Below are 25206 nucleotides of genomic sequence, written 5' to 3' on the forward strand. Positions count from 1 at the left end.
GCAGTGGTTTTGCACAGAGCAGCCCGGATCCTCCATTTGTCAGTTCCCTCTTCTGTGATCCTGGCCCCTTCCTCCTGTTCAATGGCCCCACAGCAAGCTGCTTGCTATGGGGGCACCCGAGCTGAGTCACAGCTCCCTATGTCGATTCAGACACAGAGCCCGACCCGCCCCCCTCTCTTCCCTGATTTGCTAGCTGACTTTGACAGCAGCGGGAGCCAATGGCACCACTGATGTGTCTCAACCAATCAGGAAGGAGAATCTGGGATGGCTGAGACACTTGTGGACATTACTGAAAAGAGAGGGACCTCACGTAAGTGTTAGGGGGGCTGCTGCACACAGAAGACTTTTTATCTTAATGCATGAAGATAGAAAAAACCTTCTGCCTTTACAACCCCTTTAATCAAAACCAAGGAGTCGTTTCTCTGCCATCTGCCTGTATTGGAGGATGAAGAAGCAGCAGCAGACTGATGAGGTTGTTTCTTTGCTCTTCCCACTTGTCAGCATGCTTCTTGCAGCTGACAAGTAAATGTAGGATATCTGAAAGGCTCTAAGAATTGCTCCTCCCTATCCTAGCCAGAGTAAGTATGTATACTTCTATTTGCATTTAAAATACATTACAGTTTTGTTTAAATAAATACAAAACTTTATTAAATTGGATTTTTTTTTTGTTTTTTTAATATACAGTATGCCTGTAGTCAAGCGAAGTTTATAAAACCATTTTACAAATCTCTCTCTAACTTATAGAAACAAATACAATAGCTTTCAGAAAATGCTATCTAGAGCAGGGGTAAGCAACCTGGGGCCCTCCAGCTGTTGTGGAACTACATTTCCCATGAGGCATTGCAAGCCTGGCAGTTACAATTACTCCCAGAGGCATGATGGGACTTGTAGTTCTGCAACAGCTGGAGGGCCCCAGGTTGCTTATCCCCGATCAAGAGGTTAGCAGGTAGGTTCTAACTGGTGTTAAAATAAATAGCACACAGCTTTGCTTAATGTTGCCTAATTAAAATAAAATTAAAAAAGCAAAGAAATATGCTACTGTACTAATAAGACACACATATACCTTTGAAAAGTATCCACATTCATTACAGAATATATCCATTGCTACCTTAATATAGCTCTACAAGGGACACAACTGCAGGAAACTCAAAAACAGCCACAATTAGACCCTATCTAAAGAGAGGTGCATAGCATGATACATTATTATTATATACAATATACACACAAAAGATGGTCACATTCACGTTTATAGCTAAAAGACTGTAAATTCCCTGTAAAGTCTGGGCCTTCGCATTAGTATCCAAGGGATATTTCGCCAATAGGATTATGTTAAGTACGCTTAAAACTTATCTGCTGAACATCTACCTAATGCTGCATAGAAAAACTGCTTATATACTGATAAATAATGTGCAACAGCTTGCTAAAACTGACTAAGAATCGCCAACTCCCAAACAAACCTGTCACCACTTAGAAGGGGTACAAATACCCCTTCTATACATATACTGTATTTTTGCACAATCACAAAAATTAGAGTGACAAAAAAAAAAAAAAAAGATAATTGTGCATCTTTTGAGATTTGTATATTGCAAGTCTTTATTTAGTGGGCACTATAGATTGTACAGTATAGAAAATATTACAGTATACACCGCTCCTACAGCGCCCCTGCCCATTGAAAACAATGGAGCAGCGCCCCGTTAGCGGCCAAATAGCGCCACTAAAACAACGGTAAAGCGGTGCTAAAAATAGTGCCGCTTTATCGCCGCCGCCCCAGTGTGAAAGGGCTCTTAAGCTGTTGCCTGGAGTACAAACAGAAAGGTGCTGCTGAGACTACAAGTTGCTTCTTCCCAGACTACCTGTGAACATACTTGAGAACCTCCATTATGTAAAGCTAATCTCCAAAGGAAGAAAAAAAAAACAACAACACTCTCTTGCAGTGAGACTGCTCCCACACTGCAAGTGTTAAATGCTTGTTTAGGTATAAGGGGGGGGCACAAAAAGAAGTTTTGCTTACCCGATTCTCCGTTCCCACAGGTTGTTTTCTCCAGACTGTAAGGCTACTTTCACATTGGGGCCATGGCAGTGCTAAAGCACCACTCGTTTTAGCAGCGCTTTAGCGCTGTTTAAGTGGTGCTTTTAACCCCTGTTAGCGGCCGAAGAAGGGGTTAAAACTGCCCGTGTTGAGGCGCTTTGGAAGAGCTGCCCATTCATTTCAATGGGCAGGGCGTTTTGGGAGCGCTGTGTACAGCGCTCCCAAACCTCCCCAAAGGCGCTGCTTGCAGGACTTTTTCTAATGTCCTGCAAGCACACAGCCCCAGTGTTAAAGCACTCGGCTTTCACATTCGGATGACATATGAGGCAGTTTTCAGGCGCTATTTATAGCGCTAAAACGCCTGAAAACTGCCTCAGTGTGAAAAGAGCCTAAGACTGATAGCTACAGCCTCTTCTCTCCTATGCTAGAGCAGATGCAGGTCCTATGACGTTATCATTCCCAATACAGAGCCCTGCGTTGGACGTGAGCATGCTGAGGAGCAGTCCACTGCTGGAGCATAGGGAAGCAGAGTACCAGCTGCCAGGGGAGTAGAGGATTGGGTATGTAAAAATTGTCTTTTGAGGCCCCTCCTCTTCTTTAGTAAAACTATGGCCTCTCACAAAAAATATAAAATTACATATGTACTGCAGCAATCCATTACAAGCGGGTCTTACTGGTTTCTCTTAGGCACCTGTAACTTCCCTAAAATACCCGAGGACCCTGCCAGTAAAAGGCCACCTAGTGCAGCTTCCTGTGATGGTGTTGCAACACAGCTGCATTCTTCCTAAATTCACAGCAAAGATGTCACTTATGAAGATTGTGCCTGGTTGTATTGCTTTGGGGCAAAAGCTGCTACAGTAGGCATGGCTACCAGCATTTTCACTGCTGCCTCACAATCCTGTAGCTTTTCAATCAGCACCTGACCACTGCTTTCTAGACTGACAGTTTTGTTGCTGAAACCCTTTAACTGTGAGCTGCAGTGTATGGTGGGGGGGAGCGTTTTCCCGGAGTGTACGGGATACAAATGAAAGAGGATTTGGCCCAATCAGGGAAGGTAAAATGAAGATTTTGGTTTGCTTAATAAGGCTTTTGCATCACATAGTTACTGGATTTGTAGAATTAGACTGTCATAGACTGGAACCTTTAGTTTTACTTTAGGTAAGCAAGCAGTGGAACCCTATCTGCTGAAATTTACATTGCTTACTATGCAAAGGCCACCCTAATACATAAGTAATAATAATATCATCGTTGCCACCACCAATAGAGATATGGTTGTTGTCATATGGTCCACCTCCCAACAGAGATCTAGAATCATGTTTCTCAAACTTATAAAGAAGAATTACAGATTTACTTTGGACTTGTGTTTGATCCATACTGAGATGTGGACTTTACCTGTGGTTGCTTTTGCAGGGTCATCACCAAATCCTTGGGATTCCTTCTTCTTTCTGTAAATGTAAACAGTGGTGAAGTAAAAGTTACCGTAGTTATTTTAACCTTACGCTTCCCAAACAAAAATCCACAGTACATCAGATCTTTTAAAGGGAAATAGGAGCAATTCGTTGAAAACAAAAAATGAAAAGCTCCTGTGACAGACCTAGCCAGGACAGAGGCTTTTGGAGGGGACTGAATGCTAGCCTCTTGCCTACCGATCATGGGCCCTGGCATTTGGGGGAACGGTGCTCTTTGTGAGCTGTATGCCTGGGGACCCTGGAGGTGGTGTTACTTTGGATTCAGGTCCATGTCCCCCCAAGACACACAGACTCTGGGAACCCTGTATATGCCATATTATAAATAGTGACCGATTCATAATGTTGGGGCTCATAGAAGATGCTGATGTCATCAACTCCAGCCACCTGTCTGTTGTCTGCTATAATGTGTTTATTGTAAATAAGGCTAGTGTGGGCTTAAAGAGTCTTTCACCCATTGTTGTTTGTGTTAATTAACTCTGCTATTGTGAGAAGGTTTTCTGTCTTTCTATTTATGATAATGTTGATTGTGTCTTCTGAGCTAAAATATGGCAAGTCTGTCCTAAATGTCATGTCTCAGTCACCTAGCCTGGGTAAATGATTTAGTAAACTAGCTCATGTTAATTAGGTTTCTGGTTACAGGTGTATTGTTAGAGTAATATGAGCAGGAGGGGGGAACCTCCTCTTTAACTGTATATAAAGACTTGTATTTTGGTTCTAATAAAAAAGAGAGTCCATGTTCAGCAATCAAACGAGCATCGTCTTGTCGTTGATAGCGGTTGGAATATCTGTTATCTATATTCAGACTGGGAGGAAGCGGTATATGACGAAAGCACTCAAGCGGAGTAGGGACGTTCCGTTACAGCTCCCCAATATTCCTTGTCTATATTATGGTTAATCACACAATTTTAGCATAGAAGTGCTGATGAACTTTTGGTCGCAATACAAGCGGTTGCCATGCATTGGTGCAGGGTTCAAATAAGGCAGTCAAATGCCTCTGAAAAGCGATCCAAAAGGTAATCACTTTTCAGTGGACCATCAAGTTAGCCGTACAGGTATGCTTTTACATACTAGTGAACCTGAGCTGACAGGATTACTTTAAAGTATAACTTAGGGCAACATTTTTCTTTTTTTATAGTTTTGGATAGAATAAAACACCTGTCAGTTTTTATTGTTGTCTGTGCCCCTTTAGGGAGATCCACTTTCTCCATTTGTCCTGTGTACCATTATCATTGAGAGTGAAAGTGAACAGGAATAGAGGGGAGCTTGATTTTGGTAACAACCATGGATTCCCTGGATGGATTTTGTAAGCTTTCCTACCACTTCCCGTTTTAGCTATAGAACAGGAAGTGAAGAGAAATCTTGACAATGGGAAACAGATGGCGCAAAAAAGAAAAAAAAAAAAAAAAACGCCACCTACTGGATGGACACTGGCAGACATTCAAACAGGAAGTCCTCCACTATATAACCCCTCCTACACAGGAAGGGCCTCAGTTTTGTAGCAAAGCAATGAATATCCCAAAAAAGATGGGAGGGACCTCTGTGTCCCCTGATGTACTCCAAGAAAAGGATTTTACAGGTAAATATGATGAAAAAATCCTTTTTTCTTTATCACACATCACGGGACATAGAGCAACCATAATAATGACTATATGGGATGTCCTAAAGCAATGCACTTGAGGGGAAGGAGACACAATCACAGAAACTGCCACCAAGGACTCCTTCTGCCGCCCAAAACACACCTGTTAGCGAGTGCATTTACCAAAAAGAGGGGTGGGGGACCTTGCCAGTTCAAGCCATTCAGGCTCGAATAATTAACTGGCAAATCCAATGAAAATAGTTAACTTGGATGCCTCCTACCCATCCTGGGCTCTACTGGCAGCACAAACTAGAATTCCTAACTTGTACCAACAAATCAAGTAATTCTGACCACCAGAACTACCTTGTATTGATTCAAGTGAAAACTAGACATCATTCTAGGCAGAAAATGGATGAGGATGCAACATCACCTTATCATGATACGAGACCAAGAACGGCGCCTGCATGAAAGGGCTGCCAACTTTGACACTCTACTTAGTGAAGTGATAGCCAAAGAAGCCACTTTCTGAGATAAAGGATCAACAGAATCCGTGGATTGGTTCAAAAAGTGGCCTCTGCAAGGACAGTCAAGATCAAATTCAAGTCCCAAGGAAACAAGAATGGTTACACGCTGTATGAAGTATGAATCAAGGAGTGGGAAACAACAGCCTCTAGAAAAAAAACATATAGGGACGAACTCTGACCCTTAACGGTACTTAAGGCCAATCTCCTTTCCCCTAACGATTGAGAAAGAAAAAAAAAATCTCCCATGCACATATTTCTGCGGGTGCCACTTTCTGGCTTCACTCCAAAAAATATTTCCAAGTCCTGTAATTGAAGTTCCCCGAAGCTAGCTTCCATGGGCTCAACAGTGCTGAGATACAGGACTCAAGACCATTAGGTCCCGCTGGACTGGGAGTGTCCAAGGAACAACCCCTGCAAGACTCGCTAGGTCAGTGTACCAAGCCCTCCTGGGCTAATTCAGCTAACATTATTATCAGTGCAACCCCCTTCCGGGTTCTTCGCAAAAGATGTGTCAGAAGTCAAAACAGAGGGAAAGCGTCAAATAAGGGAGAACTGGTCCCTAAGGCGTTACCAGTGCATCTACCCCTATTGCCAGTAGGACCCTCGTTCCGGACACAATCTGACCCAACTTGTTGTAGAACTTGGAATCTAGTAGATTCACCTGCAGAGTTCCCCCTGCCATTATTCTATACCTGGAATATGCACGGACGATAGAGACAGCATTTGTGCTGTCCACCTACCTGAGCCGCATGACTCCTGGTGCCGCCCTGATGGTTGATATATATGCCCCTGCAGAGGCTTTTCTGGATAGAACCTACAACTGGTTTGTACCATAATCTAGAGCAAGGCATACTGGCCAAAAGCTCCAAGATATTTATGGGCAGTATTCTCTCCTATGGAGACCAAGCCCACTGAACTGTAGCCACCCTCAAACCAAATGGAGAAACTGGCATCAGTGGTTATCTTCCAATACCTGAAAGGAAGAATTCAACATTTCTAGATTCCAAACCATCAACCACCAATTTTTAGCTGTGGAACACCCCGGGAACAGAGCCCTCTGGCAATCCAATGCCTGGATCTTCAAGTTCCAGACAGACAGAATGATCCTTTCCAAGACCTGGAGTAGGAATGTACATAAGGAATGTGCTGCGACCTAGATACAACTTCCTACTGCAAAATGTATCGAAAGAAAATCTGGACCAACTGTTTCCTAAGCAAAGGTTATTGAGGTATACTGAGACTGACACCCCCTAAGCCTTTAGCAAGTCCAACACCGGAGTTGGAGCTTTGTGAACCTCAGAAGCTGTGGCCAGCCCGAAGGATGGTCACAAAAAAGAACACAGACGACTTTCCACTGGAATTACAGAAATATTTGATGAGGCTGGAAACAACCCGCAACAGGAAGATGTCTGTTAACTAAATGATTATGGGCTCCGTAATCTGCCTCTTGCAGCGAGATCATCACTGAACAGACCAAGCCTATCTGAAACAGAAGGATGCACAGCGGATTGAGATCTAAAGATAGACCTCATTTTTCAGTTTTGAAGCTACCATTTAATTGTTTTACAATAATGAGACCATAACTTTTGCTCCAAGACTAAACACAAGGCAAAGGCTGACCCAACTAAGAAAGGAGCGAACCAACTTAGAGACTGCTCTAAAATCTTATGGTCTGAGATACTCTCAAACACAGCAACCTCAGAAGCCTCCCTCACTTAGAAGGGAAACCTGGGCAATCTCTCATCTAAGTACTAACCAGGCTTGGTTACATTTTATACAGCTGTGAGGAGACTGCTATGGTGACCTAACCACACTAACAAACCTAGAAGCACACTTTTGTTTTGTCAGAGGAATTGAAGACAAAAAAAAAAAAAAAAAAAGAAGAAGTACATCATTCAAGGTAATGCTAAGGTACAATGAACATTTTGTGGATGCCACCTAGAACGAAGCAAATCTTCACAATCTCAATCTTTTTGAGTTCAGGTCCCATTTTATTGCTTGTTTAGACATGCTTTGTTATGGATTGCTATCATGTACCTGGTGGAGACTACAACGTTGTGGGGCTTGCACCTCCTGCCCAACAATCCTGAAGGTGGGGACAGAGTGTGAATACGTGGAGTGACACGAGTACCATGGTAGTTGGCTGACAGTATCCGTACTGCAGGTGGGGATAACTGGAAGCCACAGTCCTAAGGACACAGGAACAAATTGGCACCAGAGCAGAAGGTAGTAGAGGGAACCAGAGAGTAGGCCAAAGTCAGTAACAGTCGGGCAGCATGGGACCAAATCAGCACAGAGCAAGTCCAGAAAGCAGACCAAGAACGGTAACAGCCAGGCAAAGTAGTACAGAGCACAAGTCTAGTAATCAAGCTGAAGTTGAAGGTAACCAGATAAGCAGACGCGAAGTCCAGGGGAAAGCCGGGTCATACGTGGGTAGGCAAATGCAAACGATCAGGTCTTGAGAAAGACAGGAACAAGCTGAAGACCATTCAACAACTTCTCTCTCAGTGACTCAGTTTAAATAGGCCGCTGGGTGCCAAGTGTGCACGCCAATTGCTATGTGCACGGAACCGTTACAGTATGTATGGTATACCCCTTTTTGCCTAGAAGTATGAGTGGCACAATGGGCATGTGGTTCTCTGAACCTGGGAAAAAACTGTTTACCTTACATTGTCCCACGTAACAGGCAACCTTCGGATGCCCATATGGGATATTGTCTCGGAGAGTTTAAAAAAAAAAAAAAAAAAGTTCACCAGTCTTTGGGTGTGAACATAATTTTCCAGTTTCCACGAGTTTGCTTCTGGACCATAATCCTTCTGTTTTATTAAATACTGAATGAGGCCTCTCCTCTTCCTACAGTCCATAATGGCCTCGATTTCACTCTCCTCTTCGTTATCAATGATGGTTGGTGCTGGAGGACCCTGGTTATAGCCAGGAAAGGGATCTGGCACAGCAGGTTTTAATAGAGATGCATGGAAGACTGGGTGGATCTTGCATGTTTTGGGTAGCAAACTGTCAGATTCATTTTTTTACAGCAAATGGAGCAATGTACTTGGAACCTAGTTCCTTGGAAGGGCAAGCCAGTTTCAAATTGGCAGTTGATAGCCAAACTCTGTCCCCTGGTTTGAGGTCTACGCCAACCCTTCTATTTTTATTGAATCATCTTTTGTTGTCTTGTTGGGCCTTGGAGATCGCTTCCTGTAAAATTTTATTGGTGGCTTGAAGGAATTACAGTCTCTCCTGGTCTGCTGATAAAAGGTGAATCAAAGATTATATCAGGTAAGAAGGAAGGGTTAAATCTGGAACGTGCAAAAAAAATGGAGTCTGACCTGTAGCTGAATGAACAGAATCATGGTAAGCGAACTCCGCTAAAAGGAAGGAGTGAGGCCCAGTTATCTAGTGTGAAAGAAGAGACGCACTGGAGGTATTGCTCTAGGGTCGGATTTATATGTTCTGTCTGACAATTTGTTTGAGGGCTGTATGCCAATGATAACCAAGTCTTGATCTTAAGTGACTTGCAAAGTTCTTTCCAGAATTTGGATGTAACCCCTTAATCAGAGGTTATGCTTCAAGAAACCCCATGCGGTCTTACTATTTCTTTGATAAATGCCTGTGCAATCTCTACCACAAGTAGTGTTCCAACTATTAGCACAAAGTGCACCACCTTGGATAACCTATTGATCACAAAAACGGTTGTGAAGCTTTCAGATGGTGGGAATTCAACGATAAAGTCCATGTTAATCATTTCCCAAGGCTTGCACGGAATGGGCAAAAGGCCTTGGTACTCTCCAGGCCTTAGTCTTGTCATTCTTCTTTTATATACATTATTCACAGGCCTTACATAGTCCTAACAATCAGCCCTCAGGCTAGGCCACCAAAAAGGACCGCTGTCACTGTGGGTCTTGTGTATTCCAAAATGGCCAGCCAAGGGGTGGTCATGGCACAAATTCTATATTACCTGACAAAAGTTTGAGTGTGCAAAAACACGTTGCTCATGGGGAAACAACCCATCCTGTTCTTGTCCTGTGGTGGACCTTCTTCCCTTGATGCTTGCTTGAATTGTGACATTAGGTGGTTGATTTACTAAAGGCAAATCCGCTTTGCACTACAGGTGCACTGCAAGTGCACTTGGAAGTGCAGTCGCATTAGCTCTGAGGGCAAGATCTGAAATGAGGGGAAGCTCTGCTGATGTTATCATCCAATCATGTACAAGCAAAAATGCTGTTTTTTTTTTTTTATTTTCCTTGCATGTACCCCTCAGATCTACAGCAACTGCACTTCCAACTGCACTTGTATTGCAAAGTGGATTTGCCTTTAGTAAATAAACCCCTAAGTCTTCTTGAAGCAGCGGGAAACTTTGAGCCTGGTCTATAGGTTATGTGAAAATAAAATCGTGAGAACAAGGCCCATCTGGCCTGGTGGGGTTTCAACCGCTTAGCTGTATGGAGGTACTCCAGGGTCTTGTGATCTCAAAATCTGAATTGGATGACTTGCACCCTCAAGCAGGCAACGCCAATCCTCTAAGGTGTTTCAAAGAGCTGAGTTTCCTTGAGAAAAAAGTGTAGCAGTGACTTGGCTTTCTGATGTTGCAATAGAATGACACCAACTGCACTTTCCGAAGCATCCACTTCAAAAACGAAAGGTAGGGTGGAATCATAACGTTACAGAATCAGTGCTGTTGTGAATAGAGCCTTTAACCACTTGCCGACCAGCCGCCAGCAGCAGGTCAGCTCGTTCCCGCGAATTGCCGTACCTCTACATCGGCTCCTTCAAGAGCCATAGCAGGCGCGGGCCCACTGCATGGCGGGGGACCCGATGCACGTTGCCGGCAGCCGCGATATCCGCCGGCCACCTGCGATCGCGGGCACGAGAGCCGGAACAGGGATCTGTGTATGTAAACGCACAAATCCCCGTTCTGACAGGGGAGGAAAGACAGATCTACTGTCCCTAGTAATTAGGAACAGCTGTCTCCTCCTCCAGTCAGTCCAATCCCCCACAGTTAGAAACACAGGTAACCCCTTGATCGCCCCCTAGTGTTAACCCCTTCCCTGCCAGTGACATTTACACAGTAGTCAGTGCATTTTTATAGCACTCATCGCTGCATGAACGTCAATGGTCCCAAAAAAAGGGTCCGATCTGACCGCCGCAATTCCACAAAAAAAATAAATCGCAGCTCGCTGCCATTACTAGTAAAAAAAAAAAAAAAATTAAAAATTAAAAAAAAAGTGTCAAATCTATCCCTTATTTTGTAGACGCTATAACTTTTGCGCAAACCAATCAATATACGCTTATTGCGTTTTTTTACCAAAAATATGTAGAAGAATACATATTGGCCTAAATTGATGAAGAAATTAAAAATTTTATTTAAAATATTTATTAGAGCAAAAAGTTAAAAAATATTGTTTTTTTTTTTTTTTTTCAAAATTGATCGCTCTTTTTTTGTTTTATAGAGCAAAAAATAAAAACCGCAGATGTGATCAAATACTACCTTTCTAACCTGCACCTGGTGTTCTTCAATGGATGGAGAGAAAATTATTGAATGTCGTTGACGAAGATGATCATGAAGAGATCTTAAATGTCTCTAAAGAGATCGTGGCGAAATGCCGAAAGGTAGCTGGGGCATTGCACAGTCTGAAAGGCTAAATATTCAGTTCTATATTAAGTGCTTGGAGCGGGAATGAAAAGCTGTTTTCCCACTTTTCTCCTTTCTGGATCCTTACCAGGTTATATGCTCCTTGCAAGTCAAGGTTTGTAAATACTTTTGCTGTTCTGAACTGCTGAAAGAGTTCGGGGTACCTGTTTTTGACCGTTATTTTGTTTAGTTCTCTATAGCCAACACAGGGCCTCAGGTAGTGATTATTTTTTTCTACAAAGAATGTGCCAGCCCCAGCAGGGGATGTGGATAGATGAAGGACCCCCCTTTGCAAGTTCTCAAAGTATTGACACAAAGCCTCAAGTTATGACAAGGGGAGTATTCGCCCAAAGAGGATCTCGACTGCTGGTTAACAGTTCAATTGTATGACTGAAGAGGTGGTAATATCTTGGCCTTCTTATCAATCACATCCAAGACGTCATGATATGCAAACGGTACATGCGGAGAAGCTGAGGTCTCTGGTTGCAATTCCATTAAGGAATCACAGGAATGTGGAAGTCATGTGCTGAACCTTCACAGTACATCTGGTATAGGCCTTTTGCCTAGAGGTATGAGCGGCACAATGCGCACGTGCATGAGTTCGCACTAGTTTTCTGAACCTGGGAATTTGGCTTACAATCACTTTTCAGAGAACGTTGGAGAGATGGTGAGGAGGCGTTATGTCACCTCATCACCACCTATTTTAACCCCTAAAAACTCACACCGCCCCGCATTGCACACAAATGCGACAGGGAGAAATAGAATTCTTATAACAGCTTACCTGTACAATCCTACAGTACATCATGGGACACAGAGCCATAGTAATTACTACGTGGGTTATAGTCCACCTTCGGGTGCTGGACATTGGCACACCCTAAACAGGAAGTTGCCTCCCTATATAACCCCTCCCATACCGAGAGCATCTCAGTTTTGTAGCAAAGCAATACACGTGTATACTAAAAAGAGGGGCTGGACCTCTGTGTCCCGTGATGTACTTCAAAAGAAAAGGATTTTACAGGTAAGCTGTTATAAAAATCCTATTTTCTTTAAATCGTACATCACGGGACACAGAGCCATAGTAATTACTATGTGGGATGTCCCAGAGCAATGCCAACTGAGGGGAGGGAGACACAACAAAAAGTAGGGCACCATGAGATCAGAGAACTTATACTGCTGCCTGCAGTACACTGCACCCAAAGGCGACATCCTCATGTCTTTTTACATCCACCTGATATTATCTTGTAAATGTATGGATTGAAGACGAAGTTGTGGCCTTGCAGATTTAAGGCCATGGAGGCTTGGTGATGCACTGCCCACGAAGCATTAACAGCCCTAGAGGAGTGCATTTTGATTTGAGAGGGTAGAAACTACCTATTTGAACCATAAGATAGAACGATAACTTGTCGTATCCATTTAGAATAGTAGATTTCCATGCTGCCTGTCCTCTTAGGACCTTCAGGCAATACGAACAAAACATCCGTTTTCCGAATCTGAGCAGTCATTTTTAAGTAGACTGCTCTCACCACATCAAGAGAATGTAGTGATTTTTCTTCCATAGAACAGGGTTCTGGAAAAAAAGAAAATAGAACAATATCCTGGTTTAGATAAAAACCTGATACTACCTTCGGTAAAAAGTTAGGATGAGGACGCCATACTACCTTATCCTTGTGAACAATAATAATATGGCTTGCAGCAGATATGGTTACAAGAAAAAATAGTTGCCTTGTCAAAAAAGGACCAGGGGAATATGTCGTATTGGTCCAAAAAAAAGGCTGTTTTGTAATGCCGCCAAAAACTAAAATTCAAGTCCCAAGGGTTCAGGGGTGACCTAACCAGGGATTAAGCCGTGTTACCCCCTGAATAAAGTTACGAACCAAAGAAGGCGAAGCAAGTGGTCGTTGAATTAATACCGATAAAGCCGAGACCTGTCCTTAGAAAGCACACAAGGCCAGCTTTATTTCTCACCCCATTTGCAGAAAGTCAAGGATTCTACCTTTGATCTATTTCCTGGGATGCATCCCCTGGTTTTACACCAGGAGACATATGCTTCCAGACTCCATAATATATAATTATGGAGGCCGGCTCCCTTACATTAACCAAGATAGAAACCACTGAACCTGACAGCCCACGTTTCGTCAGAGTGTGGGTCTCAACAGCCAAACCGTTAAATTTAGCATTTGTAAAGTAGAATGGAATACCGGACCTTGCGAAAGAAGGTCTGGCCGTGGCGGTAGGGTCCATGGGTCCCCTACTGCCATCTTTACAGTCCCTGCATACCAAGATTTCCTGGGCCCAGCTGGAGGCCACAAGAATCACCGACTTCCCTTCCTGCTTGATCCTGCAAAGAAGTGGTGGACACAGGCAGAATAGGAGGAATGCATAAATCAGTGAGAACGGATTCTACGGGAATAGCAAGGTATCTGTTCCGCATGCTAGCGGATCCTTTGTTTTTGACACAAAGTTGTCGATTTCTTTGTTGAACCTAGACGTAAACAGATCTATGTCTGTGATCCCCCATCTTTGACATATTGACAGGAAGATATCGGGGTGAAGGAACCATTTTCCCGGGAACAAGTGCTGGCGACTCAAGTAGTCCGTCTGCCAATTTTCTATTCCTAGAATGAAGACCGCCGATAGGCAAAGTACATTTTTTTCTGGGAGACAGGATATGAGCCACCTTTCTCTGGGACCCTTGGTGATTAATATAGGCCATTGCTGTGGCATAGTCGGATTGAATCCTGGCAGGACAATACAGTAAACTGAACGTTCAGGCCCTCAGAACCAAGTGCTCTGTCTGAATTTCTAGAATGATAATGGGCAAAGTCATTTCTGATCTGGGCCACTTCCATGGTAACTAAAGGAAGGATTTTCCCCTTTGCAGATTTTTGGATATTAACCATAAAACTGAGGCTCCGGCGTACCTAGCCTACAGTACCCGGTATTTCCAGCTGGTCCATCCGGGTGCTAACCAGGCCCGACCCTGCTTAGCTTCCAAGAGCAGACGAGATTGGGCGCTTTCAGGGTGATGTAGCTGTAGGCTTTGGAGTCAGACACATTGGGAATCTAGAGCTTGAACCCTTTGTTCCAAGCCGATAGGATAATGTTTTGCAGCAGTCTCAAATGAAATTGAGCATAAGGAACGGTCTCGAATGCAGCCACCATCTTTCCCAACAACCTCATGCAAAGTTGAATTCATCTTGCTTCAACCACCTAAATCAGTTCCTTTATGGCGCTGATCTTTGCCTGGGGCAAGAACACCCTTTTCTGGGTGTACCTATGATCAGACCCAAGTATCTTAGCCCTTTTCATGGTTTTAAAGAAGATTTCTCCTAGGCTGAGAAACCGACCTAGATATTCCAGGTAGTTGAATGCAGTGACCATACTTTGGTCTAAGCGGGCTACCGACTGGACTGACAGACAGATCATCCAGGTAAACCATAAATCGTTATACTTTGGGCCCTTAATCTGGCTAGAAGAGGGGCCAGAACCTTAGTAAACACTCAAGGTGCAGTAGCTAAACCGGAAAGCAGAGCTACACACTGAAAATGAAGATTTTCCACCTTGAAAAGTAGATTACTAGTGAGTGACGAAATAGGCATATGGGGGTATGCATCCAGAAGTTCTCCTCCTTGTAGGATGGAGATAATCGATTGGATTGACTCCATGCGCAAAAAAGAGTGGTTATATTCAGGAATTGAATTTAGATTTTTGAGATCCAGAATGTCCATTTGGATTTAACCAAACCCCAACCTCTGCTCTTACATGGGGGCCACCATGATCACTTTTTGCCAAAAGATGGTCCAATGCTTGAGAGAAAGACTTCTTTTTCTCTGGATCCTTAAGAACATTTGATCTGAGAAAACGAGGAGACGGGAACTCTTGGAACTCCAGTTTGTACCTTGGAGCTATTGAGGAAGTCCCCCATTCCTTTTGAAACTCTTCCTGCCAGATCCTTGAGAACTGCAGAAGAATTCCCCCTATTGAGCGAACGGGGGCGCCTCCTCATAAGGAGGCTTCAGTATCTTGTAGGTTTCCTCCCCCAAGACCTCTTTTGTCCCTGGGGTTAACCCTGAGGATTACCTTTTGAACCTGACGGCGGAAGCTTACTCCTTTTCTTAAATGGCAAAAGGGGTCCTTTTTCCACTAGAATTTCTTTGGATGTATTATCCAAAACATCCCCAAATAGCTGTTTCACCACAAAAGGAAGACTAGCCAGGAGCTTCTGCATGATGCTTAGTGAAGGGCGCAAGGCCTGAAGGATAGAATGTCTCATAGCAACTATTGCACACATAAAGCTGCCAGATACTGGGCCTGCTCAGGATAACCTTGAACACCTGTTTAAACTGGTCTCTCAACGATTAAGCAATTACTGTCAGCGCAGGCTGAGACACTCAATCTGCCAGAGAAAAATAAAAGTGTTTTTTTTTTTTTAATATGAATTCCAACTTTTCATCCGTTGGATCCCTAAGCATTTGAGCATTGTCTGCCAGACAAGTCAAGCTCTTATTCACAGAGGATATAACAGCGTTAATTGCTGGTATACCCTACTTAGTGAATTTCCTCCACCATATGATAAAGTGTAAAAACTTTTTAGGAGGGAAAATAATGCTTATCTGGGTGATCCTCTCAGATACAAAAAAGCTTTTCCAACAATGAATGTACAGGAAAAGGCATGCACAGCTTGAGGAGGCTTTAGCGAATCCAAACACTCAGTTAAGGGTACATAAATGTGGAGCAGACCATTCAGCAAGAAATTGCACCATCAATCTTAAGATTGAAACAGCTGATTCTCCCGTATTTGACACTTCAGAAGAGGAGTCATCAGCCTCACCATGGTCCCCTGAGGGAATTCGTCTTCTCCCTCCCCTAGTTCCTCAGTTTGAGGGACCTGGGCAATGGAAGAGAACCTGTAGCATTTTGACCCATACTGGGATGCGATTAAAGTCACTAAACTTTTTTTTTTTTTTTAAACTGACTCAGGAAAAAAGATCTTTTTAGTAAAATAAACAGGGGCTGCAGTGTTGAAAACAGTTCATGGCCCCGATGCTCACTCTGACCAGCCACCCTCTCTCAGGGGAGGATATCATTTGTAGAGATGAGTAGGCTTTCCAGAGCTTGAGGGGGACCCTTTTAGCTCTTTTTTGGGGGTTTCAACCCCCCCTTCTGACCTTAGCCCAATGCACAAAGCAGAAGTACTACCAGAAGAAATCACATCCACTGCTTGAGCAATAGTCAGCCACTGCCGCTGCTATTAATGCTCAGCCTGATGCAAATAGTAAATGTGTCAAATAGGAAATGCCTGTATCACCAAAACTCCTTTCATGCTCCTCTTTGCTCTTATGTCTCTCTGACAATTTTGCAGCCAGCACAAATGGAGTCTTTTATTTATTTATTTTTTTAAAAAACACACTCCCGCAATGGAGGACGCCAACGCCACGCTAAGCCCTGCCCCCACCTCGCATCGCGTCCCCCCTCCTTTCTCTTTAAAAAAAAAAAAAAAAGTTTTCATGCGCAAGCACGGGCCCCTGAACCAACGGGGGCGGCTTGTGAGTGAGTGAGTGTGGGAGGGATGGTGGGGAGGAGACCTGGAAGCCGCCGCAGAGTAGGGGTGGTGAAAGAAAACAGCATTGCCGATAGTTTTCAGTTCTCCCTTATACTCAGCCTCATGAAGAGGGGAAAAGTTCAGCCCAGGTGGGGGTGTCTGGAGGAAGCAAAACCCCCCAAACTTACCGGAGGTCTGCCTGCTAGCCAGCATTATCTCTGAGCAAACCATGAAAAGGTACGTGCTCCATACAGCCCCCAGTGGTGACACTTAGGCATGACAACATTTGCTTTAAAGGAGACATTTCATAAGAAAACTCCACTTACCTTTCCCGCCGCAGGGTTTTCTGTGGTAAAACCAACAGACCCAATCTTCACTCATCACGGTGGGTTCCGTTAACAAACCTTTAGGAACCGGGGACCCTCAGGGAACCCACAATCCTGGACCTGTAATAGCACCCCGCCAGTAAAACCTTATGGCCTTAATACCAAAAGTACTGGATCCCGGGGTCCAGTTCTCTAAAAAGAGAAGCGTTTACAAGCAAAACCTCGTTTCTTCGGATACAAGGCCCGGGCACCATTCAATTTGGCCTAAAAGACACTTTGAATGGATCCGGCTGCATAGTTAGCCCCAGGAAGGATTGCTCCAGTGGAGCTCAGCACAAAACATCTTTACTCGTGACCAACACCTTAGACACTGGCAAAAAAAAAAACTGAGATGCTCCCAGTAGTGAGAGGGGTTATATAGGGGGGCAACTTCCTGTTTAGGGTGTGCCAGTGTCCAGCACCTGAAGGTGGACTATAACCCACATAGTAATTACTATGGCTCTGTGTCCCGTGATGTACAATTAAAGGAATCATTTTTGCTGTACTACAATGCAGAGCATCGCCGCCATGTGTACATCTCCACCCACAGCCTTTGCAGCACAAAGTGCAAACCTAGCGCTGATGTCTACGTGCTTGAGTGTGCCCTTTTACCTAATCAGAGAATGTAAAGATAGCCATTCAAATTAATGAAGAACTCAAGAAGGCATTAAGTCAACAAGCATTAGAAATTATCTACAGCTGTTGAATTTTTATGCATTAGTTATCAATCACAAGTTTATGGGAAGATGTGGTTCTAGCTCCGCTCCAGTCGATGATAGTAAAAAATGAAATGTACATTTTAGTAAATCCCACAAATCTGTTATAGATATCTAAACTAGATGACCATTTGGATTGTAAGAAAAGAATAGAAAAATAAACTTACAGTTTGAAGTTCAACACGGCTCCTGCATTGACAAGCAATGTCCTGCAATTAAAGCAAAAAAAAAAAAAAACAGCAATAAATAAAACAGCATCACAAACGTTTAAAGAGATAGAACATCTCAATGCATCCTGTAAGTAACAGTAAATGAATAAAGAACTCATTTATTAAGAGTCTAAAGAACTGGATTTCCTCTTATGGGTAATAGTTTGCATTACTCCTCCATGATATCCCAAAGTGAGTGACTACTCCTGCTGCTCATACACAAAACAATTACAATCGTTTTTGTTGAACAGTCATAAAGTCTTTGATCTGCAGATGTGTTCGAGTTTAGAAAGTGTTGAAGCTAATGGGGATCAGTACAGCAGCCAAATAACTAGCATTTTTAGAAGAAAGGCTCAGAAACAGCCTACATATTTCTTTCAATCGCCCATCAAGAGGAACTATGCTCATCATATGTTTCTTAAAATGTCTACTTCACCCAGCAGTAGCTAGTTTTAGAACCTGTGAGGACAGAAATTTGGGTGCTGTCCTTAAAGCGGTTGTATACCCACACAAATTTAAAAAACACAACAGAAAAACCTGCAAGGCTAAAAAGGCATAATGAGCTAGTATGCAGTGCATGCTAGCTCATTATGAAATACTTACCTTAGAACGAGGCCTCGACATCTGATCCCGGTCCACGCCGAGGAAGCTGACCTGTTCCCTCAGCTTTTCTTCCGGGTATCGCGGCTCCGGCGCTGTGAGTGGCCGAAGCCGCGATTACGTCACTCCCACGCATGCACGTAGGAGTCTTCTTTCCGGCAAGGTCCGGCAGCATCTGCCGGACCTTCACCGGGCCTTTGCAGCGCATGCACCGCTGACGTCAGCGGCTGCATGCAAAGTAAATATCACCTAAACCATATAGGTTTAGGAGATATTAATTTTACCTACAGGTAAGCCTTATTATAGGCTTACCTGTAGGTAAAAGTTTAAAAAAAAAAAAGGTTATACAACCACTTTAAAAGCAAAGTTCCACCCAAAAGTGAAAGCTCGGCTTATCTGCCCCCCCCCCCCCCCCCTCCTGTGGCACATTTGGCACCTTTCGGGGGGTGACAGGTACCTGCTCCCACGGCAAGATCACCCGGAAGTTCGGCTCCCCTCTTCCTTCCCCTGCTGCCAGGCCATTCACAAAAGCGCAGAACGCCGGTTTCCCTTATAAGCAATGGTGGCAGCAGCACCCGAGAGCCCATTGAAAAATCGCATGGGGTGAAGACACCGCGGTATCCCTGGACAGGTAGAGTGCCCTAATATTAAAAGTCAGCAGCTACAGTATTTGTCAGCCATGAGGAACGCTGCGACACAGGCCGAGACCCAGTCGTATGCAACCTTGCGAGACGTTTAACTCGCAGGGCCAGCCCCCGTCCAGTGGGGCTATGTTACGGCTGACCTAGCATGTAGCTGCGGTCTGCACGCGCTCACTGGCCAGACTGGGGAGATCACTGGATCTTAGTGTCCAGCCTGTTGCCCAGTCCGGCAGTTGATTGTAGATCTCACAAGAAACAAAATCCAAGAGGAAAAAAAAAAAAAAAAAAGTAGTTTAAAAAGCAAAAGCAAAAACAAAAAATTGCCAGGACCAGAGATCCCAGCAGGGAACTAGGCAGAAAAAAAACTGAAGGCCTATAGCAGAGAGGGGCGTGTATATCACCTAGGACTGCCCATAGGCGTAGCCAAGTCTCTTTTCTGCCTAGTGTCCTACCCCGGTAGGGGGCGATATAACCCTATGGTTCTGAATAATGGAGTGAAAAATGTTTTACTGTACAAAGTTAAAACAACAGGGGCAGAAGATTTAATAGATGGAAAGTTGAAAAAATGACTGAAGGACCGCTTTAACTGTGAATGATGGCCCTACTAGAACTACTGCTCACACTCAGATGTTAAGCATTGTGCAATCGCCTTTTTTGTACATACTGCATGCATTTGGTTTTTTGTGCTTGTATGTGGGGATGAGGGACTTTAACCATTTTTTGTGTTTGCTTTTTCTATGTTACTTTTTTTGTACACTTCATTTTATTGCCATCAAACAGGTGGAACCAGTAAATCACTGCAGCAACACCACTCAACAGTGATTGCCATTTACCAGACATCATTCCTGTCTAAGCTACTGCACACAGCTTTACCAAAGGTAAAACTCACCTTTGTGCACTGCAGGAAAGTGCGCACGCTCCCGCAATGCACAAAAAACACACCATACAGAACATGATAGCAGTTACTAACACCCCTAAAACCCAGAGAGCGTATCTAAGTCAGTTGGTTTTTTGGGAAACTGGTTGACCGCAACAGAATGGGTCCCTGCTCAATGCCCTTCAATGTAAACTTATGCCCCGTAGACACGAGCGGAATTTCCATCGGAAAAATCTTGGATGGTTTTTCCGACGGAATTCCACTCAAGCTTGGCTTGCATACACACGGTCACACAAAAGTTCTCTGAACTTTCGACCGTCAAGAACGCGGTGACGTACAACACTACGACGAACCGAGAAAATTAAGTTCAATGCTTCCGAGAATGCATCAAATTGTTTCCCGAGCATGCGTGGTTTTTTGCGCGTCCGAATTGCATACACACGGATAGGATAGGAACTTTTTCTGACCAAAAAATAGAGAACCTGCTCTCAATCTTTTGCTGGCTGAAATTCCGCCAGCAAGAGTCCGATGTCGCATACACACGGTCGCATTTTCCGACTAAAAGCTCTCATCGGTCTTTTGCTGGCTGAATTTCCGATCGCGTGTGGGGCTGGGGCTGATTTACTAAAACTGGAGAGTGCAAAATCTGGTGCAGCTGTGCACTGTAGCCAATCAGCTTCTAACTTACTTAATCTTATTCAATTAAGCTTTGACAAAAAAAAAAAAAAAACAAAACCTGGAAGCCGATTGGTTTCTATGCAGAGCTGCACCAGATTTTGAACTCTCGAGTTTTAGGCCTCATTCACATGAGGCGGACTCCGTTTCCACGATCCTCTCCATTGATCTCCGCTGACCCGGCGGATGACAGGTCCCTCTCTGCTCACTGAGCGGGGAGGGGCTTGTCAGGCGCCGCTGCTGCCTATGGAGAGATCAGATGAAAACGGACAGCATGTCCGTTTTCATCAGATTTCACCCGATCCGATAGCGACGGACCTGGACGTAGGGCCATCCGTCTGCTTTTAGCGGATCGGACCGGGTCGGATGTCAGCAGACATGTCTCCACTGACATCCGTCGCTCTATAGGCTATCATGGAGCGCCTGTTCAGGTCCGCCGTCAAAACTGACAGGCGGACCTGAACGGTCCGATTGTGTGAAAGAGACCTTAGTAAATCAACCCCACTGTGTGCAGGGGATCAGCAGGACAGCAGTTTTCCACCAAGCACCAGAGGCAGGATCAAATGAGACAAAAATAAGCAAGGCTGAAATTTTGCTTAAGGCCTGGTTCACATCTATGCATTTTTTAGTGCATTTTCAGTTTTGCAGAAACACATTTCAGTCCATTTAACATGGTTTCCTATGGATGTAGTTCACATCTGTGCATGTTATGGAAAGGGCCAGGGACCAGCAGGTTGTGTTTTTGATTCCATAAACTCCAATGGATCAAAAATGTGTATTGAAAAACGCAAAATGCACCTGCAATATGCAAACTACAATCTGCAAAGGTGTGAACTAGGCCTTAAAGCGGAAGTAAAGTCAGTTATATTTTTTTTTCAAGGCCCCCCAGGTGGGTATGCCACAATGCGCTAGTATGTGCAGCATATTTGTACATTATGGCAGACTTACCTGTCAGATGGTGTCCTCCCAGCACAGTGCTGCGACCGATCCGGCAGGCCCCTGGCACTTCCATTTTCGCCCGGTCTTCCTTCCGGGTCCCATTCCTTCTGCCACTTGATAGGCCAGGCCGCGATGACACCACTCCCGTGTATGTGCATGGGAGTCGCCTCCCTGCAGCACGGATAGGGGGCCGATCAGGGCCATAAATGTTCGCTGAGCTGCGCATGCACGGATCAGTGAACATGACAGCTGACAGGCAGAAGGATGCATTTATGGCAAGAAGAGACCAATAGGGTCTCTTCTGTCTGAAATACCTGCCTGTCAGAGGATTTTAAATACAAACCTTCAAACATAACTAAAGGCATTTTTTGTATGTGTTGGATACAATGGAGATAGATTAGAACACTTGTCAGGTTTCTATTTCTGCATGTGCCCCCATTATGGAGATTCACACTCCCTATTTGTCATCTTTACTGTTACCATTGAAAGTAAAGAAAAATCCTACATTTTGAGTTGTCCCCAGAACAGTAACAGATTGGAAATCTTCCAATGGGGACACTAGATCTGGTGACAATCAAATTCCCTCACTTTAACCACTTGACCTCCAGAAGGTTTTACCCCCTTCATGACCAGGACATTTTTTGCTATTCAGCACTGGCAATTGTGGGGTCATGAAACACTGTACCCAAATTAAACTTTTATAATTCTTTTCACACAAATGGATTTTTAAAGGGGGGGGATTTGATCACCACTGGGTTTTTTCATTTTTTGTGATATAAATGAAAAAATGAAATGTTTGAAAAAAAATAAAAATTAAAAATAAATAAATAAAACAGTATTTCCTACATTTTGTTATAGAACAGATCCAAAAAAAAAAAGAAAAAGAAAATCTAAATGTCTTCATAATTTTAGGCTAGAATGTATTCTGCCATAACTTTGGTAAAAGAAAAATCTAAATGAGTGTATATTAATTGGTCTGTGTGAAAATTAAAGCATCTACAAACTATGGTATATATACACAGCTATAGATGCTATACTGTAATGGCGATGATCAGCGACTTAAAGTTTGACTGTGATAGGGTGGTAGGCAATCTGATGCTAAGAGACTATCTGGGAAAGTCACTGACATTAATATCGCTAGTGATCAGTAATACTGTACAGACACTGTACCAATGACATTGGCTGAGAAAGGGTTAACATCTAGGGGTAATCAAGGGGTTAACGATGTGCCTAACAATGTGTAATGTGAGCTGCTTTTACTTTTCCATCTAGCTGTTTTTTCTCCCTGCTTTGCAGGGAGAAGAAACAGCTGGATCACTGTTCACAGTACACAGAGTTCTGTGTTTTTGTATGCGATTGGCCATAGCTGATCAGCTGCCTTCAGCCAAAACCATTGGTTGAATTCAGCTGCCAAACTTGTGTATGTCCGAACACAGCACTGGTCAGCAGAGAGCGTGTGCATGCGTGCCGAAAACCCGGAAGCAAACTAGTATATTGTCTGGCCTGCCTGTGCCATTCGCCTGCAGTAAATCTACTGTGGACGGACAGCATACCTCCTCCCTATATTATGGTGATGAGACAATGCTCTGTAGTGAGAATACAACTCTTAGGCCTCATGCACACTGGACATTATAAAAATGCCAGTAGCTTTGCAGTGAATTGTTCAATGTTTTTGCAATAGCGTTCTTCAGCGTTAGCGTTTTTTCGTTGTTTTTTTCTTTTCCAATGGGATCAAAAACGTTAAAAAACGCGAACGTTTTTACTTTTGGGCTGAATTCAAACTGTGTGCGGTGATAGGCGTTTTATTGCTTTGTAAAAACGCCTGTCACTACAAGGACACACAGAAAACAATTGTTTCCGGTGTGTTCTACTCACACTGCAATGCAGCCTGGAGCTGTGCTGCAGTGTACTGCAATAAAATGCAGACATGCTGCATTTTATCTCAGTGCACCGCACACCAAATCACATTGCACCTGTCATCGGGAGCTGTGATCAGAGTAATGACACTGCTAGCCCATCCCCCTACAGTTAGTAATCACTCCCCTAGGACACACTTAACCCCTCCCCGCCCCCTAGTGGTTAACCCCTTCACTGCCAGTGTCATTTACACAGTAATCAGTGCATTTTTAATCGCTGATCGCCGCCATTACTAGTAAAAAAAAAAAAATTATTAATAAAAATGCCATAAAACTATCCCCTATTTAGTAAACGCTATAACTTTTGCGCAAACCAATCAATAAACGCTTATTGCGATTTTTTTTTTTACCAAAAATATGTAGAAGAATACGATCGGCCTAAACTGAGGAAAAAAATGTTTTTTAATATATTTTTGGGGGATATGTATTATAGCAAAATGTAAAAAATAATGCATTTTTTTCAAAATTGTCGCTCTTATTTTGTTTATAGCGCAAAAAATAAAAATCGCAGAGGCGATCAAATACCACCAAAAGAAACTCTATTTGTGGGAAAAAAAGGATGTCAATTTTGTCTGGGAGCCACGTCGCACGACCGCGCAATTTTCAGTTAAAGCGACGCAGTGCCGAATCGCAAAAAACGCTCTGGTCAGGAAGGGGGTAAATTCTTCCCGGGGCTGAAGCGGTTAACACATTCCGCATTAAAAATAACCCTTAATCGTTTGTTTCTGTTTTGTAGCTGCTTTAAAAATCCTCCTTCCTGGGATAAGCCAGCGCCTTTTTAACGACTGTGTTCTGAGTCTGTCTTGCGATTTACTTCCGCCCTTTGTTAGTCTGATCTTTAATCTCGCGCATGCGCAGTGGGTCCTTAGCCAAGCCTCGTTCTAGTTCCTGTGATCACTATGGCAAACGTGTCCCGCAGCAGTGTGCCATGACGTCCTGACGTTTTTACCCCCTGTGACATGTAAGGTCACATGAGGTGTATCAGGAAATGCTGAATAAGACTGTAATATTGGGGGATCTCGGCACAGAACAGATATGACAAATGCGGAATACATCTTTATGGACTGATGGCACAAAGAGCATGCCATGAATCGGGTTAAAGATGCACATGCGCTGTTGACGTCAGCAAAAGCAACTGGACAGATTACAAGAAAACGGAGCAAGTAAGATGACATTTATATACAGTGATTTTAACTGTTTGTAGTAATGATTGCTATGGGCAAAAAAACTTATGGGGGAGAGTTTACTACCACTTGAATGAAAAACGCATGTACATGTGTTTTTGGTGCATTTTCCTGCATGACAGTAGACACCTCCTCCTAGCAACATCAACACCCCCCCCCCCACCCCCCCCAAAAAAAACATCAAAAACACACATGAAAAAATGTATTAACCTCACGTGCATAGATGTGAACCTAACCTAGGACAAGATCAGATGAAAATACAGCTCAGTACACACTCAAAGGCCTTGCTCCTGACCCCTGTTCAAAGGTGCT

General features: G+C 43.7%; 1 protein-coding gene and 1 pseudogene across 1 annotated transcript in view; both read right to left on the minus strand.

Moving 5' to 3' along the window:
- Window positions 1-25206, minus strand: part of SMIM7 (small integral membrane protein 7) — a 68593-nt gene that overhangs the window by 28971 nt on the left and 14416 nt on the right. Inside the window, exons 2-3 of the mRNA XM_073592845.1 lie at window positions 18021-18062; window positions 3422-3474 (exon numbers count right to left, since the gene is read on the minus strand). Of these exons, the coding sequence (XP_073448946.1) occupies window positions 3422-3474; window positions 18021-18062 (95 nt within the window). The remainder of the gene's footprint in view (window positions 1-3421; window positions 3475-18020; window positions 18063-25206) is intronic.
- LOC141125071 (5S ribosomal RNA) lies at window positions 14154-14269 on the minus strand (annotated as a pseudogene).

Source organism: Aquarana catesbeiana, linkage group LG01, assembly GCF_042186555.1.
Source record: "Aquarana catesbeiana isolate 2022-GZ linkage group LG01, ASM4218655v1, whole genome shotgun sequence".
NCBI lineage: Eukaryota > Metazoa > Chordata > Amphibia > Anura > Ranidae > Aquarana > Aquarana catesbeiana.